The 24,794-nt window shown below is 32.0% G+C and overlaps 2 protein-coding genes and 1 pseudogene across 2 annotated transcripts in view; all 3 read left to right on the forward strand.

The window, feature by feature from the left end:
- Nucleotides 1-24,794, forward strand: part of LOC127704203 (alpha-1,3-mannosyl-glycoprotein 4-beta-N-acetylglucosaminyltransferase C-like) — a 111,206-nt pseudogene that overhangs the window by 11,399 nt on the left and 75,013 nt on the right.
- On the forward strand, nt 1,983-5,252 carry LOC127704201 (alpha-1,3-mannosyl-glycoprotein 4-beta-N-acetylglucosaminyltransferase C-like). The gene is made up of 2 exons (XM_052208144.1): nt 1,983-2,135; nt 4,086-5,252. The coding sequence occupies exons 1-2, from the start codon at nt 1,997-1,999 to the stop codon at nt 5,243-5,245; spliced, it is 1,299 nt and encodes a 432-aa protein (XP_052064104.1). The 5' UTR covers nt 1,983-1,996; the 3' UTR covers nt 5,246-5,252.
- Nucleotides 14,772-24,794, forward strand: part of LOC127704196 (alpha-1,6-mannosyl-glycoprotein 4-beta-N-acetylglucosaminyltransferase-like) — a 49,006-nt gene continuing 38,983 nt past the window's right edge. Inside the window, exon 1 of the mRNA XM_052208132.1 lies at nt 14,772-14,836. Within this exon, the coding sequence (XP_052064092.1) occupies nt 14,806-14,836 (31 nt within the window). The 5' untranslated portion in view covers nt 14,772-14,805. The remainder of the gene's footprint in view (nt 14,837-24,794) is intronic.

Genomic DNA, 24,794 nt, shown 5'->3' on the forward strand with positions numbered 1-24,794 from the left:
TGAACACAGAACACGGCAAAGCTTGAACACTCAAGATCTCAAAATACGGATATTTTTGTACTTTTTGCTATTTTTCACTAAACATGTAAATGTAAGAAGTTTGAAGCCCTAGCTTATCATGCCAATATGTTAGACAAACTTTAAAAAACATAAATACTGATGTCTATATATAGAAAAGACTTAAGTATGTGTTATGAATAATTGGAGGATGCTATTTGGTAGATTTATAACACTTTTTTATTTTCAAGGGGCCAAAAATGTGCCCTAATCATACCTTCTCCTTTCGAGCTCTTTTTACAAATGCATTCTACAAGTGTTCTATCAAAAGATACGTCTTGATTATCTTTCAAATGCAGATACAGGGGCTTCCATTACTTATCCAAACAGATTTTAGGTTTAACCATCATACATTTTACTGACATAAACATGAAGAATAAATGCAATGTTTAGTGAATTGGTATTACCAAAAATTCACTTTACATTGCATTGAACAGAGAATACAGAGACAATAGAATGGTTTGAAACAAGCATTTATAATTTTAATAATAATGACGAATATCAAATGACGAATTAATTTTTCATTGTAGTTGATGTAAATATGACCAAAAGAAACGACGAAATACTTCATTTTCCACAGGTGAGACACGAATGAAACGATTTGGTTTTATTACAAAAATGTGAAATACTGGCAATAGTTAAGATAGCAAATTTTATGTGTATAATTTGCAACAATGTTTATGTTTATAAAATTGAGAATGGAAATGGGGAATGTGTCAAAGAGACAACAACCCGACCACAGAACAGACAACAGCAGAAGGCCACCAACAGGTCTTCAATGCAGCGAGAAATTCCCGCACCCGGAGGCGTCCTTCAGCTGGCCCCTAAACAAATATATATACTAGTTCAGTGATAATGAACGCCATACTAAACTCCAAATTGTACACAAGAAACTAAAATTAAAAATAATACAAGACTAACAAAGGCTAGAGGCTTGGTTATGTTTACATTTTGGCAACCAATTCAGATATAGATATACAATCTAGATAATTTGGTATACTATAATCATGTTTTAGAGTGATAAATAATAAAACCCGTTTCAAATCAACATTACACTAAGCTTAAAAGATTATTAGATTAAAACTATGTGCGTGTGGAGGTACTATTCTGGTCACTTCCCCATTGTATGAATGAGAGTTTTTTATTATCTGCATTTGACCAACAGTATTTAGTCTCCCTTTGATTGGAATAATTTATCAGGCAATATTGAGTGATTCATCATTGACGTGAGCATGATTGGTTAAATATTTTTTTTATCATATAACGAACTTTCAACAGTATTTAAATTTGGTGTAAATTTGAAACTTGTTGTGTAAAGTTTGAAACTTTCTTTCAATTCCACGACTAAAGCAATGTGCTTATGTTTCTTTGCTTAACAGATTTTTATGCAATCAAATTGAGTTTCATAGTTAACTTTTGCACTAACTGGCACTGGATGTGACCTTATCAGCTTTATACTAACACAAATAATTCGTATTTTGTAAAATGTCAGTTGGTATCAATTGGAATTTACACAAATAAAATAATTTGATTTGATCAGATTTGATTTACACAAATTAGCATTTAAAAGCCTGGCAGCACTTAGCCGTAAAGATAAGCGTGTTTACCATGTATTTTTCTTTAACACTCACAAACTGTATTTTACAGATTTAATTCATTTCCATTTCATTGCCTGCTGGTGTAAGAAGGGAGTATTGGACAGGTTTATAACATAAAAATCACCTTTTTCTTTTTTTTTCAGGCTGGAATGTTGGCGAATAATATAAGTCTGTTTAGAAACATCTTGGCGGGAAAAGAAATGAAAAACTTATCATTACCGTCACCACTGACAGAATTTCAGAAGTTTTATAACAACCATAATGCAGTTGACCCGAATGTTATCATGTATGGTAAATCTACAAGGGACCAAGGTTGGTTCAACAGAACTTATCTTCAACTAATGAAGAAAAAAATATCAGGGACAGAGCTAAAAAATTTAACTTTGCCCTCGGCACTCGTGGAATTTGAGAGGTTTTACAACACACATTCTAACATTGATTACAGCGTTATTCAGTATGGTAATTTTACTAACAGACAAGGTTTGTTCTTGGAAAACTTCCTTGATGTTGTCTGTTTCGCTTTCACTGGTAGTTGTTGTAACATTGTATCTTATCTTTGGTCCTCTCATTACACTATATAGTATATTTATTGAGGATCGACTCTTAAACGCTAAGTACATTTATATAACCTGACACTTCACAAAGGTATCACTGTTTCACTTTAATTTATATCATTTGGTTCTGCATGAAAAATGTTTACTCAAAGTCCCTCTTTTCATATCAATCAGTAGTACAGACATTATACATATTATTCTATAAACGTTTATATTCTACAAATATCCATGCTCTTGCTGTTATCTTCCAATGTTTGCTCTATTTATAGAATTTCATTGACGTGCTTTTTAGGTATCACGACACAATAAATCTTAACTATTTTTTCATTGTCTTACTTTAGTGAACAGAATAAGGGAAATTATATAAATTGCGTTGTTATACTGTTTGAATAATGAATAATTGATTGATTGTTTGTGTTTAGCGCCACTTTCAGCACACTTGACAATATAATGGCGTCCACTTGTGGTGGAAACCGGTGTACCAGGAGAAAGCCACAGACCCTTCGCCTTCGGCAAGAAAACTGCGATCCTGGTTAATAAAGAGTCGGACGCACCTTGCCACGATAGGGGTTCATACTCAAAATTCGGTGTTGATAATTTTCTTTGACACTCGGTCACCAAGGTCTCTTCTTTGATGAATGGTCGTGTTTCATAGAAGTTTGGTAATATTTGTATTAACATTTTGTGGTATAAATTTCTTTGTCAGGAGGAATTTAGCAACAAAAAAATCCAACCCTCCCAAAATAAAATGAACACGTGGTGATCACATATGTAGTAAATTTTTGAACTGATCGATAGCATGATGATTCCGGTGTGCACGACATGTGTTCTCAAATAACCACCTGCATCAATCGAAACAAAAAGTTTAGGAACCAAAAAACATAAAACTTTTGTGATTTTCAAAACCAATTAGGCTTGCCGAAGTACGATCTAAACTGCTTCAAGTCAGCTTTGCCGTAGGAAGCTGCAACCTTAGATTTAGTACACTAACAAATATAAAAAAAAACTGGAAAATTATGAAAAACAAGAATGTGTGTGCATATAACACCATACCGCGTCGCACTATCATATATGTCCATTTTCAGCTAACCGTGAAAACGGAGTCAAAATCGTAATATCAATAACTTTTAAAAATCACCTCACAGTGATGTACTATCTTAAGCGGGCATAAAATTCAATGATTGTGAGATGCAACTTTATAACAAAAACCAAGAACCACGTATTTTTTTCTCTCGCATGTAACGACGCACGCATTACACCATGTCTTTAAATATGTTGTTGACGTTTTGCGCTACTGTAGTTTTAGAGTTGTGGGGTGACTTTGGTTATGTATTCTACATTTAAGTTTGTTTAAACAAAAAAATTAACTATGATTTCGTTAAAAGTAAAATAACAAAAAAACTGAACCCCAAGGACAATTCAAAAACTTTCACATTGTATATTTGTTACGATGAATTTATATAAAAAGTAAGCTCCTTTTTATAGAAAAGGCTATTTTACGATTGATGGGGTAGGCGATCTATACTCTCAAAAAGCTCTGTATTAGAAATTCAAGAACATGAAAAATAAGATTAATTGTTTAGTGTTAGAAAATTAGCTTGTTAAGTAAACTACGATAATACCCTTAGTATACACATTAAACATTTACCACGCATAGAGTATTTCATGGTTAAAAATTCAAGCTTTGGTTTAAAAGGTGAACCGTTTAATGACATGCACTTCCCATATACATCTTTTCCCAGATTTCATAGACCAGAATAGTCTTATTAGCAGTGACAAGCGACTGTGAGCTTTTATAAACGTTGAAACATTACTTTTTTTGTGCACATTTTCCAAGTTCTTAATAAAAAAAAAACTGTATGTTTTTCTGTTCCAGGTTATCTAACAATAGGGATTCCTACTGTAAAAAGACGATTAAATGGTGACCACTACATTTACACAACGCTAAACTCTCTTATTTCTAACACCGATGAAGGTAGAATACAGGATGTTGTTATTGTGATTTTCATGGCAGACCCTGACGAATCTTGGAATAATGAAAGTGCAAAAAAGATATATGATGAATTTAAGCCTCATTTTGATAGCGGTTTCATGCAGATAATAAAAGCACCTGAACATATATACCCAGACTTTTCAAATTTGCAGAAAACAAAACAGGATTCCGCAGACAGAGTCCAATGGAGATCAAAACAAAATATTGATTTCGCCTTTTTAATGCTGTATTGCCAGAATCTTAGTACATATTATATACAATTAGAAGACGACGTTCTGGTCGCCACTAATTTCGTTAAAGATATCGAAAGTTTTGTTTTGAATCGTACAAACCACTGGATTTGTTTGGAATTTTCGTATCTTGGATTTATTGGTAAAATGTTTCATTCAAGTGATTTACGAGTGATTTCATCAGTTTTGTTAACGTATTTCAGTGAAACACCATGTGATCTTTTACTAGGAGGAATCATAAAATTCTTAGGACAAAATTCTCCTATTCATTCACCTGTTAGTTTATTCCAACATATTGGTAAAATTTCGTCTCTCCGGAATAAAATGATGCCTTCTATAGACCGATTTTTCAAAGATAAAGGATCAAACATTCTTCCAATTATGAAGCTACCAAAAGGCGATCATCCCGATGCAAAGTTTGTAACTAATATGAAAGTCATACCCGGTTTTCCACCGGAAAATGTGTATAAAAATAATTTATATTTTTGGGCTTCATACCCTAGAAGTAAACAGTATTTTAGAATAATTTTTACAAAAAATTTGAATATGTCACGATTAGTTATTTCTACGGGTGAAAATATCAATAAAACGGATTTTTTAGAGCATGGAGTATTAAAGGTTGGTTTTAATAATAAACAAAGTATTTGCAATGATTTGAAAGAAATTGGTCGTTTCGTTGAAGGTGAATTCGATTCTTTAATACAAGGAATAGCTATACCAGAAAATATAAAATGCTTGCACATAGAAGCTAAAAAGGGACAAAAACGGTGGTTGATTATAAGAGAAATAGAAATGTTCCAAAATAAAATATGAAATATTTTTTTTTGCATTTTGATATAAACGCCTCTGAAAGAATTTGACAGAAACAAACAAGTTTTAACATAATGTTCCTTCCTGTAAGTGAGATGAGGAAACTATGCTATTTGATATTATTGATTTTTGGGGTTGCCCATATCCACAAAGAGGATATTGCATGAAACATTTGAGATATTCGTATCTAATCCGAAACACCTTTCAATGCACAACCAAGGGTTGAGATCCCACAAAACATGTTAACCCCGCTGCATGTTTTGCCCTTGTACCAAGTCCGGAACCTCTAGCCTTTGTTAGTCTTGTGTTTTTAGTCCCCTACCGACGAAGTCGAAGGGGACTTTAGGTTTGCACTCCGTCTGTCTGTCCATCCGTCAGTCCGGCAAATCAGTTTTCCACACTTTTTTTCTTCGTGCTTGAAGATATTGATTTGATAATTGGTATATTGTTTTATCATGACAAGTTACAGATCAAGTTCTAATTTTGTTCCGGTCTGATGATTTTGTGCATAGTTATGGTCCTTTGACATAGAAAATTCACTCAAATAATCAGTTTTCCACACTTTTTTTTGTCATGCATAAAGATATTGATTTGATAATTGGTACATAGGTTTATCATGACAAGTTACAAATCAAGTTCAAATTTTGTTCCGTTTGGATGATTTTGTGCAGAATCATGGTCCATGGACTTCGAAAATTCACTTAAATAATCAGTTTTCCACACTTTTTTTCGTCATGCTTGAAGATATTGACTTGATATTTGTTATATAGTTTACACCATGACAAGTTATAGATCAAGTTATCATTTTGTTTCAGTGCAATGAATTTTCAACTGGTTGGGGACTATGTATTGTCATGCAATACTCTGAGAATGCTTGTTTTTTTTTATTTTGGTTCATTCTTGTGTTTCGGAGTTAAGTGTGGCGTCCATTTCGCTGAACTAGTATACATAAAAAATAAAAATACCGAACTCCAAGGAAAATCCCTCATCAAATGGCAAAATTAAAAGCTCAAATACATCAAACGAATGGAAACAACTGTCATACTCCTGACTTGGTACTGGCATTTCCTATTGTAGAAAATGGTGGATTAAACCTGGTTGTATAGCTAGCTAATTAAACCTCTCGCTTGTATGAATGTCCATTAAAAAAACGCAAATGTCCTATGAAAAAGCGCAAACGTCCCGCATAGACAGTCGCATAGAATTCCATTATATTGACAACAATTTGTAAGTTAAACAAACAGACATAATAGGTAAAATGTCAAAAATTGGGGTACAGCAGTCAACATTGTGTTATAATCTTAATCACTATAAAATCAAACAACTATGTCAACAAAGAAAAACAAAATGGCATATAGACAAAGCACATAAGCAAAAATGAAAGACAAGAATACAAAAAATGAGCATAGAACTATAACACAATGGCGGGATGTATAAATACCGAGCCACGCCAAAATGATAAATTACAAAAAATGGACTAAACAGTAAAGGTTAAAAATATACAAAGACAGAAAGACCAATACCGGAAAGAAAAAAGAACACTATAACACATCTTAAGATGATAAACAACGTCAGTACCTAAAATCTATACTTCTAGACCATCATGTATTATTTGTGAACTTGATACGGAATATTTATCGTTGTGTCTTCCGATGAACTTTTTTTCGGAAAAAGGACGAGACGTTCTTTGGTACATAATTGTTTAGGGACCAGCTGAAGCCCAACTACGGGTGCAGGACTTTCTCGCTGTGTTGAAGACCCATTGGTGGCTGTTTTATGCTCTTTGGTCGGGTAGTTGTCTCTTCGACACATTCCTTGTTTCCTTTCTCTATTCGTAACATAACTTTATTGGTTAAAAATGTGTTGCTAAACGTCTACTAGCAAGTATTCCATGCATATATATTAAAGACGAGATAAACATCAAATCAATTACAAATATATTTTGTTCAAAACATCAGAGTTGGGTTCGGGTTGCTCAGTCTTTAGTTTTCTATGTTGTGTTTTGTGTACTGTTGTTTGTCTGTTGGTACTTTTCTTTTTCAGACATGGCAATGCGCTTGAATGTCCCTTTTGTATATTTTGCCTCTCTCTGATTTCGTTATGCTCATATCTTCGACGAGTAAGCGAGTGCTGAAAGATTTGAAGTATAATCAGATTGCGATAAACGTCCTGGTCGGTCGTTGTCAAGGATTAAGGAGTATAAAAAATGCAGATAATTTGATCAAAGTGCCCTGACTTCATCAACTAAATGTACCATCTACAACATTCATCTGTAAAACTTAGAATTTATCATTTTAAGATATTGAATTCGCTCTGACATGTAATTCGTCTAATTCAAGCAGATTGTATGAAAACTACACATCATAGCAAAAGGTCATGGGATATTGCCGGATCACTGAAAAAGCACAACTTGTGAATCATCTGTAACTTCCGGTATTGGTTCTTCTGACGATGTTATCTAATCATCTGATGAATTTATTATTACCGTAGGTCGAACGTTTTTGTCTTCAAACATTTCAAGGGAAAACAGGACACCGAAGTTTAGTTCGAACAAAATTATGCCATCCAAAAGGTGACCTAAGAAACCCCTAATTCTTGCTGAATTGTAATTCTATAATACATGTTCAAATATTAAGTTGATATATCAGCAATACTTAACCAAATTGGGATGTAGACGTATTACTTGTTGTTGTTTTTTTTTATTACATCCAATGGAAAATATTTCAGGACGAAAACAAACCAGCTGCTGACTAATGATATCCCGCTAAACAGGAATTTGATAATCGCTGTGCGTGTTCAATACACCACGCAGAATAGGATTTTCACATAAAGCTTGATACCATGACGAAGGGCTAGCTGGAATTTTTACTCCAACTGGAAAACGACAGATTGTTGGATGTTAGCAGAAATTTGGTCTTATAAATTAATATTTTACGGTGCCATATATATTAATACTGAACAAAATATTAGAATTACCCGCAAGAGTGCGATATAAGCCACATCAATACCATTCCTCGAGTTCCAACAATGCCTTGTGTTTAGTAGCTTACAATTAAAATAAATGCAGCTTACATTGTATGTTGATCCTCTCGATTGCAATTACTGTTTTTTAACGAGTACCCGTAGACACAATTTAACAAGAGAGATTTATACACTGGACGAACCGACAGAACATTCAAAAAATAGGGGAAAATGTAGTTTATCACAGCGTATAATAAATTAAAAATAGATTCTGTAAAGATTGTGGACCGGAATGAAGGGCGGAAAATTTATACTGCCTCCAAAAAGACATATGAACATAAAGACATAATAATGCCATAATAATGGCTAATTTATTAGAGGTTAATTATTAAGTCCTACAGATTGATTTGCACGCAATAAGAAGCATAGGCCTTTATAAAAGGACAACCCATCATATATTGGAAATCCGAAAAAAGACTAGTATGCCGTACTTAATGCATAGTAAGCATATTTTACTTAACTTAAATGTTTAAAATTAAACAGGTCTTCACTTGAAAGGATGCGGATGTCCTGTTTTATAATTGCCCGGATTAAAGATAAAGATTATGAGGGACTGAAACTTCGGTATATTGTATCTACCTATATGGTATCTGACTTTTTCAATTACAGGTTTGTGTTGAAACTAATTTGGTTACATCGGAGACGTATAATAAATTGTTCTTATGTTGTACTGTCACACCACTGTCCTAGGTTAGGGGGAGGGTTGGCGCCTTCAAACAAGTTTAACCCCGCCACATTCTGTATGTGCCTGTCCCAAGCCAGGAGCCTGTAATTCAGTATTATAAAATTATAGTTCTGAATTTTGATATCAATTAAATCATGTAGATAACTTGGAATTATTTTAAATGTTTATGTTGCAACAACACTTTTTGTTCTCCTTATTTTAAAGAAGGCAACTTTGATTTTTCTCACAGTTGTTCGTATGAACTATCATAATCTTCATAGATGAATCTAAGAGCTCTTTCTTGATTTTAAGATTTTTTTAAAGATTTGTTTCACCACAGCAGTGCCAAATTACTGGAAAATAGTTAAGAGATAATGAATGAATAGTATGCTGTTAACCTGCCTAGCCTGCTTAAATATTTGCCCATTCGTTTTAGATTATTTAATTGTCTTGATGCCTAGTAACTCCAAGAGGTTTGACATTTTCCTCACGAGACATTTTGTTTCCATTTAAGTTGAATGTCAAATTATGTTTATTTGGTGTTTTTCCCAATGGCTACAGCCTGGAAATTGTCGGGATTAGCCTTAATTAAATTTATCGAAATTAATTCATTAGATTTAAACTATCAGTTTCTAAAATATTAATAACCTTATCTATATCATACTCACTATATGATACAGTGTTATTATCAGCATAATTATAAATGGAGCTTTTTTGTACAAAAAGAAATGTCATTTATGAAGACATCGAAAAGAACTGGACCAATAATTGATCCTTGTGATACACCTTTAAACATCTGATCCCATTCACTGTAAAAATGTCCAATTATAATACATTGTTTCCTGTTTTTTAAATAACTTTGTAATAATTTTAGAGAATTTCTTGACAGACCATATGCTTCCAATTTAGGAAAAGAAAATTTTGCGGTAAACAATCAAATGCCTAAAATTAGAAATATTCAGAATTGCAGCAATAAATTTGTTGTCGTCCAAAGCTTTTTTCCAAGTCTTCTAATATCTTTAAAAGTACTGTTTGTCAACCAAAACCTGACCTAAATTCCGAAAGAAGAGAATGAAAATGTTTTTCTAAAAATTTCATTAATTGATCATGTATTATAGGTCTTTCATAAATTTTGGAAATACAAGGTAGCACACTTACAAGTCTATAATGTCTTTATCTAGAAAGTTGTTCTTTTTAAACAGTGGGGATACCTGAGTAGCTTTAGGATTATCTGGGAAAATTAAACTTTCAATTGATTTATTAACTACAATTCTAATAGAATAGAATATTACTGGTTGTGCGATAATTATTATTTTTGGTGAAGTAGTGTCGTATCCTGTAGCTTTTCTTATATTTAATCTATTTATTAGTTTACTCACATATTCTGTTACAGTTTAAAATTTAAGTCATTTTAATCGTTTTTTTTTTTTCTTTAATTTTTATTATATTTGGTTGATTTTTATTTCTATTTCAATGTTTTGTGTCCAATTATCTTTAGCAACATTCATGACAAAAATTTCTGATAGCTCTTTACAATGCTTTATGATCACTGAGAAATTTGATCATTTTCATATAAAATTGTGTTATTGTTTGATTTAATGCTTTTATAAGATTAAGAAAAACGAAAAAATAAAAAAGCTCAGAAAATTGCTGAAAATGTTCTGTGTGCATTTTGGGAAGTCTTTTAAAACCTAGAACGATTGGTCAACTTCTATTTTTCCTAATCAAATGGGTTGTATTTTTTATTAAATGGAAAATCCATGTAGGATTTCGTTTCTGTTGGCACTTAGTATATATATATATATATACGCCTAAAAAGTGTACAAAACAACACCAATATTAAAACTAGAGGCTCTAAAGAGGCTGTGTCGCTCACCTGGGTCTATATGTATATTCAACAAAGGACACTCTCCAACATTGTAGACGAGAATAGAATTCATGACAAAAATCTCTGTTTTGTTGATCTTGTATTGCTGATCATTTAGTCTGTTTAGTTTCTCTCTATCTCCTTTAGTTTTTTCTCAAAACACAAAAGAGGGTAAAAAAATCCTCATTTAAGGACAATCGCTCCTATAAAGAGTAACAGTCTACTAACTATATCAGCAAAATTTGACATGTTAGTAGATCTTGCCTTGCTGATAATTTTTTTGTGACTTAAAGTGTCTATTTATCTATTATGTTTTTTTTTCATATACGGCAAAACGCAAAAAAATGGTAAAAATCGTCATTAAAGGGCAATAACTCCAATAAGGAGTCGTCGGACGATTTGAAATTCCTTCATGTTGTCTTAATTGTAGATCTTGTCTTGTACGGGTGGCTCTGGAAAGATCTTGAATAGTTTAGGATGTTTTTCGATTTCTTTCCAATTTTCGCGTATAAGGTTTGATAACTTGTCAAATTTGGGATGGTAATTCAGCACAAACGGCACTTTTGTTGACCTTTTTGTCTTTATATTGTAAAAGTTCATCTCGGCTGATGTTGTTAGCACGAGAGATACCTCTATCAATGTCTTTTCTTCTGTAGCCCCGATTATTTAGGTGACCGCGAAGTTCTTGTAGTCGCCTTTTTTGCAGTATCATTGGTGGAGCAAATTCGTTTTATTCGGATGGCCTATGAAAAAATGTGATCTTTGAGTCAGAGATTTCATAACTGGATTTTATTGAGGGATGGGCATCGTTGGCATGTTGAATGAACTCATTGAGTTCTTGATCAGTATTATCCCACTTCATGTCAATATCGTCGATGAATCGGAACCAAGAGAAGAATTGAGAATTTGCTGTTCTAATTTGTCCATAAAAATGTTGGCATAAGACGGAGCCATCTTTGTTCCCATGGCTGTTCCATTAATCTGGAGAAAGTGTTTACCATTGAATGTGAAGTTATTGCATTTCAATACCAAAGTTAGAAGCTGGACTAGACATATATACACACATATATATATATATATATATATATAAAACGTCTAGATATTAGTCAACGATCTTTCTTACGAGGGCGCTGGATCGTTACGAGTAACGATACCTGTACACAATAAATAAATTGTATTAACGCATAAAAAGTGTACAAAACAACACCAATATTAAAAAAAAGGAAACATTTAATGTAAGAATCTATAAATATTTCGGATAACAGATATCCTTCATCAGTATGATTATGATGTAAAATGAATAATATCAATCTATTCTGATTTAACTATAACAATCTTTAAATTTATACAATTAAAACCGAACAACGCTTGTACAATTCTAAAATTTCAAAAATGACGTAGGTTAGGTATTTACAACAGACACTGCATAGATATGCTTCTAACAAAAATAGTAATGTGCGATATGAACTGGTATATTTCTAAAAGTTCACAGGTGACGAAAGTTGAGTATATAGAGAATAATACATGGCAAAATCCGTATCATATGCCGTATCATCCCGAGATACCAATACAGCCCGAGGGCATTTAGGTCCGTGGGATGATATTGGTCGAGGGTGATACGGCATGTGATACGGATTTTGCCATGTTTTATACGCTTTATCATATATTTAAACAGGAGAGTATATATGAACTGCTCAGTTTCTGATCCCTAGCACCTGGGTTACCTTCAGATTTACCTTTGTCTTGTTTTAAAAGCTTTAACCCTCTTAGTGCGGAGCGAAATTTCCAAACACTGTCCAGAAGCGGATCAATATCAGTACAAAATAACAAACAGTATATTGTTATTCAATCTTGTATAGCAGCATGTTACCTTGCTTAATTGAAGATTAACTAAGGTATACATGTATAAAGACAAGATGCTTATTTTTTCAAAAAATAACGTTATTTATATGACACAACAATGACAATATAATGGGTGTTCACGTCACGTCTTAAGGAAGTTTCGCGCTTTATAATTAGCTATACGCCAAGCACTTTGCTGTGTTTGGAAGAAAACGTTCAGTTTTTGCAACACAGCACTATATTTTACGAAATTTCAAGTCAGTTTTACATATGTTCAGTGGGTTATTTCAAATCAAATCAAATATTTTATTGGATAAAGCACATATCATAAATATGACATTGCGTAATCCAACTGTACAACATACATGACATATACAACATGACAAATAATGTAAATTAAACAATGCATAACAAGAGAAAATTAATGATATGCTGTATATATATTACTACAAGTCTTTTTTTGTAAAGTATACTTCCATAACATATGGTAGACCAAACGACACTAAACATTGTTATGAACTTTTTAGTGAATCCTGATTATAACCTATACAATAAATATTTCTTTTGTTTTTATTGTTTGAATTGCGCTTTCCATGCATGTACAAGCACCTGTATTTTCATAGCACTCTTATATTAAAATCTGAACTGAAAAAATAATATCAATATTGTTTAGGGGCCAGCTGAATCACGCCTCCGAGTGCGGGATTTTCTCGCTAAGTTGAAGACCCATTGGTGGACTTGGGCTGTTTTCCGATCTTTGGTACATTTATGAGGCATTATCAAGTGATAGATCTGATTTAATCAGAAAATGGGTAAAACACACACAAAGGTAATAATACCTTTAGTATTGGCAATGAAATTCAATCCGTGCATTCACAAATTAAAACTATGCCTCACTTAAAACATTGGGTTCTACTCAAACATGATCAGGTTTGCAAAGAAATATTTTCGATCAAACTAATAATAGCTTATAAAAAGCATAAAAATATAGCCGATTTATTAACGTCGACAAAATTGAAATGATATTATAGGTGAATCCCTGATGATGGCGGGCTTACAATGCTTAAACCCATTCATAAATGTAATACATTTATCTTGAGTATATGATACAAAAACCGCCGAAACACTAAATTATGTAGGATTGGTGTAAGCTATTACAAGTCTAGTAATACTAGTATCTTTTTTATCATTATATTGTAATATAATAACAATTAAACACTATGTATATGGAATCTTCCGAATAAGATTTGTTTGCATTCGGGATTTAGATAGATGTTGGAATGCGTTGATGTTAGGTATCACTCATATACAAAGCAAAACAATAGATTTATACATACGAAAAAAAGAATCAGTATCGATTTTAAAATCTGAACTGAAACAAAAAATGATAGATACATATATACAAGTGATCTTCTTCCAAATAATAACTTTAAATATGTTAAGAAAATCAAAACGTTAATAAATAATACTGACGAGTGGAAAATCCATATGAAAAAAAATGTCTGTCCTCTGAAATACCCCCCCCCCCCCCCCCCCCTCGAGTGAAACACTAGTCGTCTTTTTCCCTTATCTTTGTAGACATGGTTGTACCGACGGTAGTGTCACCACATGAAATATTTCTTGTGTTTATTATTTTTATTATGTTTTTCTATGTTATACATGTATTCATATCATATTTTATTTCATATGTTATCTTCATTATCATATCACACCAACGCGTGACGAATGACAAATTCAAATCAAGCACACCTTTTAACCTGCATGCTTTCTAGTTATCGCAATAAAATCCCTTCTTACCTGTAATATCTTTTTTTATACTTTTTTAAACTAGTTGTGTTTATTTCCTAAATATAGTAACACAGCTTATTTTGTGCAATGTCAATTTCATCATGGATCACTTTTTCCACAATCAGGGGTTCATTTAGGGATGAAAATAAGTTTGAAATTTGTATTACAACTTAAAAACCTATCAATGTATGAATTTAAGTTGCAGTATAAAAACAATATGAGGTCAAAGTCAGAAAAATATAAACTTTTTTGTATTCGACACAAAACTGGAGAAGGGCTCGGTTAAACCTCGCCTCGTTTCTCAGTCTTATATTTTTCTGACATTGACCTAATATTGTATAATATACCTGTATTCCTGTATTCAGGCGTTGGAACGTGTGGATGGGTTGCGCCATTAGCTATATATTTATAGGTTTGTCTTTTCTATTTCTTAGTTTTAAGGTTCGGTTCTAATATTTTCGATAATAATATTCTTTGAATACTTTTGTTTAACAGGTTGGGAACAACCCCCAAACGAGGGCTATCCCTTAAATGATGGTCTGTCCCTCGGACAAGGGGTTATTTTGCTGTTGTAGAAAGGAAAAAATAATAACTCGGTTTTTTTAACTGGAAAGGGGGAATATTCATTATATTTGGAACAACTTTTCTAAAAGTGGGGTCTTCTTATTTTCAAAAATAAAGAAGATTGAAGTCCATGAATATTACAAAATTCATGGACATGTTTTGTCAAGATAATACCAGATAGACATATTGTTCTCTTGGTTAAGTTTCTAATAATATAAACATGTGCCCTTTTGTAATTAGAAGTGGTTTTTGTAAAAATATATTTTTATCACTTGAATTATACCCCTCATAAAAGGGATAGTCATTAAATTTAGGGGTTATCCCTCATTTGTGGGGTTGTTCCTAAACTGTTTAATAGTATATTTATACTTAGTCTATTTGTAACTATCATTGTAAATATATTTACAGAATAAATATTAGAGGGCTCTTACGAATTTATATAGCTATATGGGAAAAATACCCGGTAACAGTAGGCAATAAACTCAGTTATAAAAAGTTTATAACACCATATGTGCTCATTTATATTTGTACATCAATGTTATATTGACATATCTTTAGAAAATTTCTTTACATCTCCCGATTTTGTTAGTTTTTTCCTAACTTTGCGTTTTACACTAAATTTATATAACACGTTAAGTTCGAAGCAAAGTCATTATTAGCAGCATGATATGAGGCATAAACATTACACTAGTCTCAAATTCAAAATTTCATTGGATAAATTTGAAGGAAGATTTGCAGTGTAAAAAATGTGATGCGCTTATAGTTAAGTTCCATTGTGGTGTATCATCGAGTCATGACAAGCCACACGTTATAAAATTATAGAGATAATAAGAATGAAATGTTCTAAAAAGGTTGAATATTGTCAGGATAAAATAAACTATAACACCAAATTTCAGCGGCAAATATTTCAAAGCTAACATCTTCAAAATTGTATTAAACTTATCAGAAATGTGAGATACATTGGGGAACACTGGCCAACAAAATAGACCGGAAAAATAAAGAGAGCACACACTGTTGTGCCTGTCCCAAGTCAGGAGCCTGTAATTCAGTGGTTTTCGTTGGTACATGTCTGTCATATTTGTTTTTCATTAATTGTATTGTTATAAATTATGCCGTTAGTTTTCATGTTAGAATTGTTTCATATTTTTCATGTCGGGGCATTCTTTAGCTGACTATACGGTATGGGCTTTTCTCATTGCTTTGTCTGTTTTTCTGTGACTAACGGTTTTTGAATAACCGCTTAGTATCTATCCATTTTTGCACATAAACTAAAGCTAACAATAGCTGAAACAAAACATAAAAAATATTCAGATTACAGAATGCTTTTCTATGCCAATTAAATACACGTCAGTAATTGTAGACTTATTTATTCATTTATATACCAACGCAGACTTTTTCGTTGTGTAATTCATTTGTTTGCAAAACTAGTAAGAAAAACACTGCAAGCACCAAGTTCAACACTTAGTATATGTCCCTACCAATCTAAGAGAGTTTAGGACATTTGTTTGAAATATATAGTTGGATACAAAAATAAAACCAATTAGCAAATATATTTGCTTGTACAGCTCAATGATTATTTGTTTGTGTTGAACTTTTTCTGTATGATTCTGTGTTATCTTATCAATAAGAAGCATTTAAATGGCTCATTCTAAAAGGAAGCGCTATCTTGTCTTCACAACTCAATTACGACGTCAAATGACGACAAATAATATATGACGTAATAATGACGTTTTAATGAAGAAGAAAAAATAACAAAAATAATAACCACATAATGATTCAAATATATGAAATGTATACAATAAATGAAGGAAGGGGTATTTTTTAGAAATATTAAACTAAGGGAAAAAAATAAGCTATTTTTTTACACAGAGGACATATATGTCCTTCCCTATGGCAAGCCAAAGTGGACAAAAAGAACTATTTTTCTAATATTAAAAAAATCATTTTCTTATATTAGAAAATCATTTTTTAATATTAAAAAATCATTTTCTAATACAAGAAATTCGTTTTTTTAATATAAGAAAATGATTTTTTAATATTAAAAAAGAAAATCATCATTTCTTAATATTAAAAAAGAAAATCATCATTTCTTAAATATTAAAAAATGAATTTCCAATATAGGAAAATGAATTTGTAATATTAGAAAATGAATTTCTAATATTAGAAAATTAATTTCTTATATTAAAAAATGTGAATTTTTAATATTAAAAAATCAATTTCTAATATTAAAAAATCATTTATTAATATTAGAAATTCCTTTTTAATATTAGAAATTCCTTTTTTAATATTACAAATTTGAAAGTATTTTCTTATATTCGAAATTCATTTTTTAATATTAAGAAATCATTTTCTAATATAAAAAAAAATCATTTTTTAATATTAAAAATTAAAATCTTCATCACCAAAGAGTTTTGACTTGTTTATTTTTATTATTTATATTCAATAACCCCTCCCTTTTTACAAACGGAATTAGAAAAAATGTGAAAGAAAGAATGAACTGAATCAGATTTTGCTAAGCATTAACGGGGCAGCTCTATCCAATAATTTCGAAGAAGTTGAAATCCTGATTAGAGATGCCTCAACTAAACTGGAAAATGGGAGAGCAGAATTAGATGAGGAAACCGTTGAGCAGCTTCAATCGTCACTGGTATCCATGTCAAGACTTGCCAGAGACATGAGGAATGTTCCTGTAAATTCTGGCTACAAAGCTGATAGACATAAGACAGGTATGGAATATGCAATATAGACCAAATTTGCATTCCTTAAATAATTTTGCTTTCATACAATGTCAAATTTGATCTAAAGCCAATTTCCCCTGATCATTTTTTTTTCACAGAAGCGTCAATTAAAAAAATGCTGAAAGAAGAAAAATAGGATTGATGTTTTTGATCTATAGCTCGATTTTTATATATTATGATATGTCTGAAAAATAATTAGTTTAACCCCCCAAAAAAGATGAAAGTCAAATAAATTATTATGCGGAATTTGCCGTGTTTTTATGTAGGAAAACAGGGAATCCCTGTTATGTTTTTTGTTGTTGTTGTTATTTATACAACTTCTTTCCTCAAAAATGAAATTGGTTTGTTGTATCCTTAACATATAAAAAAAACAACTTTTATAAAAAAAAAGTGGAACGTCACTAAATTGTAACCTCCATCTCTTACATAGTCTCCGTAACTTCATCGATAGTGTATAGAACTGATAATAAATAGATTGTTATTAAAAAGGGGTTTTATTAAGAAGGGGTTCAAATCTGATTTTTTGCATTTTTTTGTGTTGAAATATTAAATTGTAATGTTTCTATCATATTTTCTCGGATGTTTGTTTACTTTGACTATATATCATTTCGTTAACTGTTAAAGAAAAAAGAAAAATAATGTGTTGCTTATTGTGTGCGTTCCGCCGGATTACTTTCCATACTCTTGACTTATTTCCTATTCCTGTCTTTACATTTATTATATATATATATACAGACGTTTTTTATATATATATATATATGCTGTATCCCGAACTGAGGGATGCTGTGCCCAATATAGCTACGATATTGTACATGTACACTTTTACATGTTTTACAAACCTGCTCGTGCATTTTTCATTGTTATTCAACGCAAAATAATTATGTAAGAGACCTGGGACGATCTCATTTCACAAACGATTTCTATTGTCTACTTATTGTACCTCGAACTTATTTACCCGGTGTAGGCACAGGCGCTTGGGTATATGATACAGATATTTTATATTTTTTTTTTATTAAAATATTCAATTTTCTATATTTATACTACATATCTATCATTACTGTGCATGTCTCACCTAGTTTCGAGTGATTTTACCAACTCTGAGACAAACCCCAATTTTACTATCCACACTAAGAAACAAAAGCCTTTTTGCCTTTTTGTTTCTTAGTGTGGATAGTAAAATGGGGGTTTGTCTCAGAGTTGGTAAAATCACTCGAAACTAGGTGATACATGCGCAGTAGTGATAGATATGTAGTATAAATATGGAACGGGGACCCAGTTATTTCCCCCATTGAAACACATTAAACATCATAGTAAATAAATGGGGTGCTGTCCAATTAATAATTTTGATAGCCACCTTGGAACTTCCGTTTCACGTTAGGCATTTGTTTCTAAGTTTCTAAGTACAATCTCAGTGCCTCATGACCGGCATTCTGTTGCAAAGTTTTGTTTTGATTGACAACAGCTTAGGTCCGTCTACTTCCGGGGTGGAAAAAAGGCTAGAATTTAGGCAATTTACTCTATGTACCGACGCCAGATTACATTTAAATCAATCAAAATTTTTACAGAAATTCAAGCTAGAAAGCCTACCCTTTCAAATAAATCTACATTCAGTTACAGAACTTGTGTAATAATAAAACTACACCATTTTTAATAAAAGTTATATATTTTTTTTAAGAACTACATTCTGTACCGGACTGGTTGCCGTAACTGGGATCCTATTCCATATAGAAAATTGAATATTTTAATAAAAAAAAAATAAAAAATATCTGTATCATATACCCAAGCGCCTGTGGGTGTAGGTCTTTAAGTTGAGGTTCAATTTACAAAAAGCTATTCGGGCATGACTTATTAGATACGCCCAATTAAAATCAGGGGGTCCGAAATAGGATCGGGAAAACACCAAGCAAAATACCATAATTTACAATCAGTTTAGAATTATTTTGATTCAACGTGCATTTGGTTTCTTTAATATCTCCGGTCAATAATCAAACGGTATTTTAGTGGAAATACTAACCTGTCTCGAACCGGGAGATGTTGGCTGCAATAGGAATTTATTTACCAAAAAAATTCATATATCTAATTTACTTATAGTGGCCGTTATTGCTTGTAAATTCATGACGTTTTGTTTTTGACATTCGTCTACCGTGGAAGAAAAAAAGGGAAGGAGGGCTAATAGCGTAACTTACGACTTCGACCATGGTTCAATTGTATTCTATTACGGCATACGTTTTACCTCAATCGAACGCTCCGCCTATTTGTAAAAAGTGCCACTCTAAAATTGTAATTATTTGCTTCAGGTTGATCCACTCGTCGTGAATATGCATGACATATTTGCCACTGGACATTAATGGAACAATTAATTTATCAGCTTCATTTAGTGATGTATAATCATTTGTCTTCAGTTGATAATTGTCTCTAACAGTTTTCCTTATTTTTATATATTTCAATTTTATTTACATTTGCATTTTTAAGCGTAAATCTTAGCATTTATTCCATCATTTTTCTCTTTGCATTTAATCCTTTTTTTAACATTAAAAAACGTTGTCGTAGTACACATCAGGGGTTATATTGTATCCTTTCCAGCAAAACTAATAGGAGAGGGGATTAGAACAGAAAAACAATCTTCATTGATTGGCAATAACTCTTATATTGAAGCGTACAATGACGACTGTCTCGTCTAGGTGACAACATTTGCTGTTTAAATTTTATTTTTATCTCAGACTGGTATAATAGTTGACATAAAAGCAAAAATGGATAAAAAAAAATGTTGACATTAATTTATATAAGGATTCAACTTATTTTGAGCGTTTCATTCTTTTTTTTTTAGTTATTGTCTGGCTAATCGGTTTTGTTAAAAAAAATTCATCTACAATTGTCCTGGCAAAAGTCGGGCTCGGGGATCTGAACATCCCTTTTTGTTCGGAGGTCTTTTAATATCAATATTAACTTATCATTGAACTTTTACTATTACACATAAACATGATAAACAGCTTAAAAAATTAGGAATAGAAATATTTTTCTATATGTTTTACCATGCATGAATTCTTTTTTATTGTAGGAGATATTCTTCTACATGACCCCGAGTGTCCTTGTACTAGAGTTAAAGAAAATTTTAACTTTCAATTAATAAATTGCAAAATTGGAATTTCTATTGCTGCTTAAGGTAAGAATTTGACTACAGAGTTAACTGTTCATACCTTCACTTACATGTAAAAAAGTAATGTACAGGCCTGGAGCTAGGAATTTTCAAAAGGGTCGGTATGGACTTACGACAAATAAAAATTCACTTTAATAGACTATATAGTGCTTATTAGGTTTCAAAAGGGGGTTCGTAAGAACCATTGGACCCCCTGGCTAAGGGCCTGATGTATGTAGTATGTTAATGCATACATACTGCATTCTTCATAAATGTTTTTGACACTTGTCCATGCATTATGATGAGCAACTTTTTTATATATATTTGGTTTATCATCTTTTCTTTTTGAGCTCTGTCTCATTGGTATACATGTATTATACATATAAACTTCTTCATTCATTTTAGCACGAGTTGTAATTTTTTAAATGTATATGCTTGCAGTAAACAATATCACAGTTTCATCATATTATATTTATTCATGATTTAAAATTTTGGTTTTTCTAAAGTCAAGCGTACAAACTAAATGTTTCGTTGAGGCCATCATAATAAACAGATTCTCATCCCCCTGGGAAGAATCATTTCATAATTATGTGAAATGGTAAAATCTGAGCATTCAGATTTCATGCCGAGGGGTGGGGGTTACACTTCTTCCCCAAGTCTGTCTATTCAGAGCCGTAGTTAAATAAATATCTTTGGCTATTTTCTTTATTTTCATTTTGAAACAAAAATGATTTTAAAAAAAAACTTGTCAGCCCCTAGACAAATATACAACAGTGTGATGATAATTGAAAATTTTTTAATATGGCATTAATATTTATGTTAAATTAATGTATTGTAACATTTTGTCTTTTTTAATTACATGAAATATTTATTATAATTTGCACTTTTCCTCTGCATGAAAGTATGTTCTTGGTATTTATTTTATGTTATCCTAGCAGTTCAGAAACGTGTATGTATCCTTTTAATTGCAGGTCACACAATGAAGTTCAGCAGCTGAGCATGACAGAATCAACAAAATGAACCATAGAAAAAAATCTTAAAATTGTTTCTTTATGCAGTATGACTACAGTGCGCGATTGCTGACTTTTAAGAGTATAAATTCTCCTTATTTTATAGGAAATTATATACTTCACACAAATATGACAAATTATGCTAAAAAAAAATGAAAATGTAAATTGTTGAAACCTATATGGTTTTAATGTTCTCAATATTAAAAACATTGCCAATATGTACTAATTTATTGTTATATTTAACTCTGGACATAGCCAATGAGTATAAAAGGGGTAGCATAACTGATTTTTCAAATCCACCCCCCCCCCCCCCCCCCCCAATCCCTTGCACGTTCAAGCAAATAACTTAGTGTATACTATAATACATACAAAATAATGGCTACATTCTCTTTTGGACTTGTACATAATAAAAGTTAACATTTGTATCTAAGTATGTCCTGATAATGGCAAATACATGAAACAGTGTTTTTGTTGTAAATGGAATATTCTTTTATCACATAGAAGGCTGATACAATTCATAAAAAAACACTTTTCTGAATTTTTGAAGGACATTTTAAACCTAAAAATTTGTAATCAATGGATGTATTAAAGTCCTCGAACTATTGACCGAAAGGAAAGGAAACAACAAATTCATTTTAGGGAAAAATTATACAGTTACACAGACAGGAATCTGACCCCAACTAGGTTTGTAGGCTGATTCAGTTTAACGTAGATGACCTTAAGTGACAGGGCCTTAAGAGCACCAAGACCCACTTTTTTCCAATTCCTTAACAGAAGTCAAGTGATGGAAACTGCTCACATACAAAATGCAGGAGCTATGAAAAATAAAAAGTGCGGGATGTGATGAACTGCATCATGACACACCTTACACAACCTTAGGAAAACAAATAGTACTGTTGTTGCAGTTCTTCATCTCAATGTCACAGTGACAAATATTTCACCTTGAAGCTTAAGACCACGAGAAAACGACCATCACATAACTACTGTGATATATTTTACTTCCTGTACATATCAAAAAGTCTGAAAAGAAATACAAATTGAGAAAAAATTGTTATTTCAATTCAAATGCAATTTACTATGTCTAGAAAAAAAAAATAACAAGTGTCAATACTTATTAAGCAACTATAAAACAAATAGCTGAGTATGTAAATGTACAAAGAAAGACATAAAAAGGTCATCTTTACTAACAACAATCTCTTTGTAAATGGTGACCTATATTTGTTGTTTGGCTGGAACAAAGTCCATCTCAGGCTTGTTTGGTTGACGCTCACTGACATATTATTTTATTTACTGTAAATTCAGAAAGTTTTATATAAATGGAAATAATGCGACTGGGTTATTATCACAATAATAAGAACCCACATTCTAGTATCTAATACATGGATCTGTACTCATTTTTATTCAATCACAATAATTAATATCGCATTTTTTGTCCATTCTTCAAAATTTACAAAAATAAATGCCATATATATGTATAAATTTCTGAATTTACAATATAAAATTTAAAAACTGCATGACCCACAGATTATTATTATCAATATAAAAAAGAAGATGTGGTATAATTGCCAATGAGATAACTCTCCATAAGAGGCCCAATGACACAGAAATTCACAACTATAGGTCACCGTATGGCCTTCAACAATATGAAAAGCCCATACCGCATAGTCTGCTATAAAAGGCCCCGAAATGACAAATGTAAAACAATTCAGACGAGAAAACTAACGGCCTAATTTATGTACAAAAATGAACGAAAAACAAATGTGTAACACACCAACAAACGACAACCACTGAATTACAGGCTCCTGACTTAAACAGGCACATATCAAGTTGGTTTATATTAATCTGAAGATTTTATAAAGTTTACAGATGAATAGACGTGTGTTAGGAAAGGGTAGGAAAGGGATTTAAATACTGCGCTGATGTTAAATAACAATACCGATACAGGATTTAAGTGTGTACTTTCTCAAAATGCAATTGCATTGAAAAGTATCTCGGCGTGGTATAGTTTACGTTTGTGGTATGTTTGATACAATATAAAGCGAACAGTTAACTCCTAATTTTAAAACGTGCAGGGGCCTTTCGTAGATCTTCATATATTCATTTGTATTTCTTTGATTTTCGGAGGGCAAAATATATAAAAGGGTTAAGAATGGGAAAGACAGACTTTTCGGCCAAAAGTCTAAATATATACATTGAATGATATGAGTAGAATATATGTATAGTCAAATAACTCAGTTTGTCTCTTCACAAGTCTAGCACACAATTCAATAAATTGATTTAATTCGTGTCTTGGATGTCGTCTCAAAGTTCTGATAACCTTAAATGTTTTCAACGTCTGATGGCGTGTTCGACATAAACCTGACACTCTGAAATTCTTCTATTTAGTTTTTTGCTTTTTCTTTTTTCCCTTCTCGGTGTTTGTCTTAATTGTTGTCTCCTATATGGCATAACAATAGTCTAGGTGGACGGTTTCTCGATAACTTGTTAGCTTCCGGGGGCTTTGCCCCTCGAACCCATACCAGAAGGTCCACTGCCCTGGACCCGCTGGAGGCCTTCAGACCTCTCGCCGAGGTCCAGACGTACACTTAAAAATGACCAAGCTGCTACTGGGAATTCATGATACCAAGAAAAAAAATTCCGACCCTTCACCGAAACGTAATTTAACATGCTTGAATAGTGCCCAAATGTAGATATCTTTTAAAACTTAATTCGAAAACCTCTTCTGTCCGAATAACTAACTGACGAAAGTTGATTGAAAGAAAATGTCAGGGAAAATCACTACTGGACGAAAAAACAACTGTCCATACCAGTAACAGTCGTTCTACGACTGTCTTAGTCTGTGGAAGACTGAAGATGACTGTCAAAGAAACTGATACAGTTGATTAATGTCTGTTCCAACACTTTTATGGGTTGTGAAAATCA

The sequence above is a fragment of the Mytilus californianus genome, unplaced genomic scaffold, assembly GCF_021869535.1.
Source record: "Mytilus californianus isolate M0D057914Y unplaced genomic scaffold, xbMytCali1.0.p SCAF_6, whole genome shotgun sequence".
In the NCBI taxonomy this organism is placed as follows: domain Eukaryota; kingdom Metazoa; phylum Mollusca; class Bivalvia; order Mytilida; family Mytilidae; genus Mytilus; species Mytilus californianus.

Coding starts and splice junctions, on each gene's coding strand:
- LOC127704201 (XM_052208144.1), top strand. CDS start 1,997: ATGAAGAAAAAAATATCAGGGACAGAGCTAAAAAATTTAACTTTGCCC. Junction 2,136..4,085: donor TAATTTTACTAACAGACAAG/GTTTGTTCTTGG, acceptor TTTCTGTTCCAG/GTTATCTAACAATAGGGATT.